The sequence below is a fragment of the Patagioenas fasciata genome, chromosome 1 (assembly GCF_037038585.1).
Source record: "Patagioenas fasciata isolate bPatFas1 chromosome 1, bPatFas1.hap1, whole genome shotgun sequence".
Taxonomy (NCBI): Eukaryota; Metazoa; Chordata; class Aves; order Columbiformes; family Columbidae; genus Patagioenas; species Patagioenas fasciata.
Genome location: NC_092520.1, coordinates 125,688,083 through 125,695,895, shown reverse-complemented (window position 1 = coordinate 125,695,895; position 7,813 = coordinate 125,688,083). Strand labels below are relative to the sequence as shown.

The 7,813-nt window shown below is 45.7% G+C and overlaps 1 protein-coding gene across 6 annotated transcripts in view; it reads left to right on the top strand.

Moving 5' to 3' along the window:
* The first annotated feature begins 386 nt into the window (after nt 1-386).
* The window catches only part of MPZL1 (myelin protein zero like 1), a 40,963-nt gene continuing 33,536 nt past the window's right edge, over nt 387-7,813 (top strand). For all 6 annotated transcript variants that reach the window (XM_071814002.1, XM_065852715.2, XM_065852691.2 and 3 more), the window contains exon 1: nt 387-529. In XM_071814002.1, coding sequence (XP_071670103.1) covers nt 394-529 — 136 coding nt within the window. In that variant the 5' untranslated portion in view covers nt 387-393. The remainder of the gene's footprint in view (nt 530-7,813) is intronic.

The window sequence follows — 7,813 nt, the reverse complement described above, 5'->3', positions numbered from 1 at the left end:
AGGCGAGAACCGGCGCTTCCAGGCCTCCCACCCGCCACCACGGCTAGGGAATGCCGCCGCGCTCCTGCACCCGGGTCTCGCGGGGACAGCGGAGCAGGGTCAGCGCGGAGGGGGCCGCACCCACGACGGCATTCACACAGCACCAACCGCCGGGGTAGAATCGAGCTACGTGCAAGGCTCGTGGGGCGGGCCACTGCGTTTCCTGTTCAGATAGGGAGTCTCGACTTGACGGATCGATTCTCTGGCCAATCCTCGGGGAGAAACGGGGCAGGGCCGGGGCGGGGAAGAGGGGGACGCAGGAGGTGTGTGCGAATGACAGCGCCGGGGCCCTATCCCGGCGAGGGAAGGGGTCTGCGGGGCGCATGGGGGCGGGACCGCGGCCGGGGGCGGACAATGGGGGCGCGGGTAGGTGGCAGTAGGAAGATGGCAGCGGCCGGAGGCACTGCGGAGCGGCTGGCGGTTGCTGCTCCCGCCCGGCTCCCCGGCTCGGTGTGGCTGCTGGCCGCTGCCGTCGCTGCGCTGACCACCGGTGAGTGCCTGAATGCAGGCTGGTCGCTGCCGCTTGCCCCGTAGGGCTGCGCTTGTAGCCTGAGCGGATTGCGGGGTTGGTGGGGGGAGATTCCCGAGCCGAGGCGCGGACCGGGCTGCTCGGCCTGGCTGGGGGCTGCTGGGGGCCTCCCGCGCTGGTCCGCGCCCGGCACGTGGAGAGGCCGCCGGGCCCCCGGGGGTGAGGCAGGCCGAGGCAGGGCGGCCCTTCCCCGGCCCATACCTCGCCCCGGCGGCGGCGGGCCTGGCCCAGGCGGGTCCGTGAGGGCCCAACAGCCCTGTCCCCGGGGGAGGAAGAGGGAGGGGAGACGTGCTTCCCCTACGGGCCGGACTGGCGCCCGCCTCGGGCAAAGCTCCGCCGCACCCTGCGTTTCCCGGAGTGGCGGCCTGGCCAGGGCCCGGGGGTGCCGCGGGCCCGATGCGTGGCGGGGCCCCAGCAGCGCCTGCCGGTTTTCGCTTGGTTGGTGATTAAGCCGGAGGACGCGAGTAGTCTTTGTTGGGGAAAAGGAGAGCGTGATGTGGGGGTGACCGGCGGGTGGGGACGCTGGGGTTGTGGTGAATGACTGAGAAAACGCCGTTGATTAGGTCAGTGGTGAAGTATTGGGGTGGAAGAGTAATTACATCAGCCAAAACGAAGTGCTTGCGACTCATATACGTGGAGAATAAGCACAAGGCTATGGAGCGGTAGCAATGGCAGGAGTAATGCACTTTGCCGTGGCTTAGATTCTTACAGGGCAAAGAGTTCTACATTTCATGCATCATTCTGAAATGAAAAGCTCATGTGCATTTCCCAGGGTAGCTTAGTGTGTGTAGATAAGAGGTATGGACAATGATGGTATGGCACCTGAAGATAGTTTTAGTTGGTAATACTTGCTTAATGGGTAAAACTGCAAAGTATTTCACTAGGCATCATTAAAGCAGTGTGATGCATTCTCAGTTCATATGTCTGGAAAAACATGTAAAAGTATAAGTCCATCTCGAAAGGGGTTTAATAAGGAACTGGGCTGACTGGTAAGAAACTTAAAACTTCTTATTTCCAAATAGCATTGTTTAGATTTGCAGGAAACATAAGCAGAGATTGTTGAGGCTTGCTGTATATCTTCAGAGATGGCCTTAATGTTTAGAATTCAGTAGGTAGAAACGATATATACGTAGCGTACCATAAAACTAAGTTATTTAAAAACAAATATGGAGACAAGATAAGGAAGCGTATTTCCCCTGACCACAAAAAAAAGGTACAACTACAATAATGCTATAGGTAGCTGGGAGTAGTAGGTCATTCTACAAAGTCAGAGATATGTATCCAAATGCAGTATTATCTTAAAACCAAGAGTGGCTATCAGATACTTTTTTTGAAGAGACACTCCCTAGGGTGGAGACTATCTAAAAAGTGAGATTGCAATTTAAAGGAATAAATGTGTGTTAAAATCACTATCTTATCTGTGTTGAATTGTGTTTCTGTTCCCAACCCTACAACTGTTGATTTCTTTCTAGCTCCAAATAAAAAGTTATGCTCATGTTGTCTCCTCTCTGTGTTTATACTGAACATCCTTAATCCTCCTGTCTGCTTTGCAAAGGCACTTTTATTTTTTTTTGTCCATATATGGTGCTGGCACAAGGTGTACATCTTTGCATGGGAATAAGTGACCAGTGTGCAGGTTCTTCACCTCCTTTGCGTATGCAAAGTAGCTTGGTGATTGGTAGGGAAAAGATGACCTTCTCTAGAGTTTGGGGTTGTAAGGAGTCCTGTGCAATAAATATTCTGCCTTTCAGCTTGCATTTGTCCTTCCAGTTCCTGCTGTTTTTCAAGGACTCTTTCTATTCCCTTTCCTCATGCTGGATTTTAATCTAGTGAGAGGTTCAGAAATCAAAAACTGATGAGCAAAAGGGCGAGGGCAGAAGTGGCGTTTAGAGAGGGCTGTTGCTGCTCTGTTGTGGGATCTGACGTGTGGGTAATGTGCTGCATAGCTCGACTGCTGTGGCTTGTGGCTCCTCTTTGTGGGCTCCATGGCAGACCTGTTTCCTGTGGCAAATAACCTGCAGTGAGATAGAAACGTTACTTGAGGGACTGTGGTGTACAGGCCTGCTTGTTTCTTGGCTAAGTACAGATAGTGGATTTTCAGCTTATTTTCTTACGTACACCTACAAGCGTGCATTAGAAGTTCATCCCGCTTGTTTATGCTTAGTGATTTGAAAACCTGATTGCTTAATTTGCTTGTAAGAATGATCATTGTCGAACATACTGTTTGTGATCCTGTGGACATTTGTGGCATAAATAGTTAATCTAAGTATAATCTCTTGTATGGGTGGGTGAGCCTTGAACCACTACTAAAGAGTGTCAAGAAAATGGATTATTTTGCAATCCTGAATTGGTAAGCTATGTAAGTATCACTCAAAGTGATACCCTGAGTTTAACATGAGGGTGGTGCCTGATTGCTTCTGAAAGTCTCAAAGAATGTCTAGACATTACCAAAAAGAATATTACTGGTATTTCTGCTATTATTTTTGATGCCAACGAAGTCTGATCTTCCTTTTTTTCTTTACTACCCCGTTTATAGACACTCACGTACATATGCGCACGTGCCCATACGTATCTGATAGCCGCTCTTGGTTTTAAGATAATACTGCATTTGGTTACATATCTCAGGTCAGGAACAAGCAGGGGAGTATTGAGATGTTAAATAGCTCAAGTGCCTACTTTGAACTCACCTGCACGTTTCAGTTGCTGCTTGAGATGTTTCCTGAAAATAACAGTTTAAGTCAGGGTTGCAATGCTCATGTCATGTTTGTGCCAGGTTTAGTCAGAATTGCTATATTCGCTCCGTCAGAACCTGTTAGTTCTTTTAAGCTGAGCCCACTGATGCTACAGGTAGGAAGACATCCTTGCTTGCAGTGTTGAGCGGGTTCTGCAAAGGGAAAAGGTGGTAAGTGGATAAACTCCTCTCTCTGCTAACTGGATTCAGGGTGGCATTGCTGTTCCCGTCACCTCGCTCGCAGCAGGAGGAAGTTATGTTGAAGACTGTAGCTTAATTTGGTGATAAAATGTGGTTTAGTGCCACCTTGTAAAATGGCTAGGTTTTTCTTGACCCTAGCCACCCAGTAGTCCTCTGCTTCTATGTAAGTAACAATGCGCGTGGCTCTTCTGCTTGTTATCTGAATTGCAATTGATTGTGTTAAGCAGGAATTTTATTGTCCGTGGATTTATCTTATCCTGACTGATAACAGTAGACGGTGAGTGTCCTGTGTAACTTCAGTCTAGATGGAAGAAGAAATGAAACCTGGTTTTACAAGGCAGATGTCTTGTACTGTTTGACTTGGAAGGTTTTAACCTGAATGGTTTCTAAAGAAATGTTATTTTGTTAGAGAGGTGCTATATAGGTCTTCATGAAGTCATCTATCTAAAGCTTATTGTAGCACCCATAATGGGACTTCTTTGAGCATGATATGATATGATTTGATCTTGTATGGCATACGTGGCTCTTTCTACCTCCTGCATGTAATTAACTGATAAATTAACAAAGTAAACAGTCTTGGATACAAACGAAAAAATAGTATGTTTTTAAACCATTGAATGCTAACTCAAGATATCCTAGGCATACATCAGAAAGCTGGAAGATCTGGATATGAAAACATTTTTTACATCCTTATGGTTTGTGTCTTTCTCTGTGTGTGTGGTGGTGTGTTTTTTTTTTTTTTTTTTTTTTTTTTTTTGTGGTTTGTTTATCTTCATTACTTTCCTCATCTGGGCTAGTGTGATCCCGCATGTGGTGATTAGCACAGTGGAGAGGATGCTCATGTCTTGTGTGAGAGGAAGTTGTGGCAGGAGAGGAGAAGTTCTGAACTGATTTTGCTGCTGGCAAAGAGGGCTGGAGAATTCTAACTTCAGTGATTTACTGTTATCTCAAAACAGCAGTTACTTTGAAGAGCAAGTGTTTTACTCAGATTAAGGTTTAGCAGTAAGCTGTACCCATCTATGGGTATGCATCTCAAAGCAGGGTTAACACCAGTATTTTTTACTGTTTGAAAGATGACACTTCACTCAGGTGATTTCACCTAGTTCTGCTGCTTTCTAAAAAATCTTTGAAGTTTTTTTTTTTTTTAATCTTTAAAGTGGCAGGACCAATCTGTTACTTGTCCTGAATAAGCGAGGTGTTTTGTTGGTGTTTTTTTTTTGTAATTGAAGATGTTTAAATCAAGTAACTATGTTGATACTCCTTTTGGCTGGGACAGAGTTAATTTTCTTCATAGTAGTTTGCGTGGTGCTATGTTTTGTATTTGTGATGGAAACAGCCTTGATAAGTAAGTAATGTAGAGCATTGGTGTGTTGTTTTACATTGGCTTACACAGGGCCAAGGCCTTTTTTGCTTCTTACTGTGCTCCATCAGCAAGTGGGCAGGGGGTACACGAGGAGCTGGGAGGGGGGACAGCTGACCCCAACTGACCAAAAGGATGTCCCAGACTGCAGGACATTGTGCTCAGCAATAATATCTGGGGGAAGAAGGTGAAAAGGAGGCTGTTTGGAGTTAAGGCGTTTGTCTTACCAAGTCACTGTTGCATGTGATGGAGCCTGTCTTTCCTGGAGGTGCCTGAACACCTACCTGCCTATGGGAAGTAGCGAATTAAAGCATTTGCTTTACCTATTAAACTGTCTTTATCTCAACCCATGAGTTTTTTCACTTTTACCCTTTCCAATTCTCTCCCCCATCCCAGAGCGGGGAGTGAGCGAGGAGCTGGGTTGCAACTGAACTACTCACCAGGGTTAGCCCCCAACCCTTGTATACTGGTCCTTGTTCCTATTGTGCCTTTCAGCCCCTTTGGTTTTATTTAGCTATTGCCTTGGCACTTTCAAGTTGATGCTTCTGCTAGGTTTTGGCTTAAAGTGCCTAAGGAGAACTGGAAGGCTAGTTGTTCTCATGAACTCTCTTACCTCCAAGCCTGCAAAAAAAGATGCTTTGTGGTATGTTTTCTGATGCTTTAGACACATGATGTTACGGCACATTACGGGAGTTTGCCCTGAAGCAGTGGTTACACCCGATGACCATCAGTGTTAAAAACCAAATGGAGGTTCCGATCCTTAAGGGAGGGTTAAGCTCTGGGCTGTGCAGCAGTTGTGTGGATGGTGGCTGGTGGCACTTTCCTAAGTACTTTCACTCCACAAGGTGAAGGTAGATCAGGGCAGGTGAACTTTAGGTAGGTGAAAAGGCCAGGGCTGGAGGTGTTTGTCTTCATTTCGCTGCTAACCATCTGTTAAGCTTTTCAGTAACTTGTTTTTGTAATTCATGCAAGTGAAAGGTGATGAACAAGGCTCTCTCTTGGTAAGAAATTCAATAAAGCCATATGTGCAGCAGGATTTTTTTATATCTGACTGGTTATTATGTTTTGAAGTTTTCCGATAGAAGTCTTACCGGGTTGCTTGACTCTTTCAGTGTGGAAGGTGTTGAAATGATGAGATGATGGCTGTGTGGAGATGATGCATACCCTGCTGCTTGAGAAAGTTGGCACAGTTGTAGACAGCAATGCCTGCTCTAAATCGAAGGCCTGGCTCTAGAAACACCCTCATACGTGTAAACTGGGGATGTAGAAAATGCTACAAGGGAGGCCATAAGCACTTTGGAGAAGAGAAGCATTCCTGGGAAGAGCCAGCTGAAGCAGCTCCTACTCAGTGCTTCCTAACCTTGCTCAGTTGTTGTTGTATGCATGTGGTGTACAGGGGACTGCGTTGTGGTGTTGGTTTGGTTTAAAAGAAAACAACGGAAAAGGGGCTGTTCCGAACATGGTTTAGCTCCTGGTCAGATTGATCACATTGTAAGTGGGGATGGAAGCTATTTAAATTAGCACCACCACTGGCAAATAATTGTGAAACAATGCTTTGAAATACATAGCATGGGCTTTTTCTTTTGGTTTTGTGGTTGCGCTACTGCAGGTTACAGCTAGTTATGAGTTTCCTCGGCAAGCAAGTTAGCAAGTTTGGTTTGCAAGTGTGAGATTGCTGTGAGTGAGGTGCCAGAGCTGGCTGCAGGCATTCAGCAGTCAATGCAACCGTACGGGATCTGGTCCTCAGGGAGCTTTGGATTTGATGGAACTGCTTAATTGAGTCTCTAGTCACAGCAGAACAGATTGGACTTGTGACTCAGTACCCTGTTAGCTGAGGAGGGTAATCACCTGGGTGACTTAATTTCAGTTGTCTCTATCTCTTTGCTCTGCTAAGTGTTGGGTTTTATTTAACAAGTTTTAATTGGGTCCGTCCATATGCAGGAAAAAAAAAATGTTCACATTTCAGGTTGGTGGAAATACCAGTACTTGGCAAGATATGGACATGATGCTGGGTCAGGAATAATGACAGGTGGGAGTGACTGGTCCTGAAATGCTAATACCTTGGATGGTTCAAAATGTGCCTTCTGCAAGTGTTCCTTGGTGTATATAGATTTGTTGTCCCTGAGTTGATTGCAACTTTGTGGATTGATTGTTGTAAAAGGGGGAAAAAAAGGGCAGCTTTTTATGTCTGTTTGTGTAGCGTTTTGCACTGTATCTCCTTGTGAAATTTACATATCCACATCCTAAATTCTGCCGCCTAGTTTATTTTGGAAATTGGTAGTTTCCACACTGCTGATGCTAGATTTTGTCAAAAAAATGCTGCACGCTGTCAGCAGTTGGCAACAGGACTGGCACTTTTAACACAGTTTCACTTGAAATAGTACTAACAACCAGTGCTGACCTAGAGGAGAGCTTTTTGTTCCACCCAGTGACATCTCCGTCTCTACTGTCCACACCTTGATTTTTAAAAAATTCTAAATTTTTTTTTTGTCTTGTAGACTTTGTGACCACATTAGTGGATTGGTGTACTAATTCTAGGAAATGTTTGTGACAGTGGGATGCTTTCTTCACGCTCTTTGCCATGTGTTGAGCATGTGTACCCAGCTTTTCTCAGCTCTTTAGTTAAGCAAGCTTAGTGACAACCTTTTTATGGTGGGAAAAACTTGATGTGTTTCAAGTAGACACTTCTAAGATGTACTCCTTATAATCTTGTTCCCTGGAACCCTTCTTTAATCTTAATTCCCACTTTCTGGAGTATTTCCTGTACCTGAGGAGTAATCTTCTGCGTTTGTTAGTGACTACATTAGTATTGCAAGATTAGAGGTAGAACAGCTGCCATCAGCTGTTCCAGTTACCCTTTGTTCTTTGAATGGGTTTACCTAACCTGCCACTTGGGGTTTTTCTGTGTTTTGGTTTGACATTGTCAACAAGAACTGTTTACTTGAAATTGAAC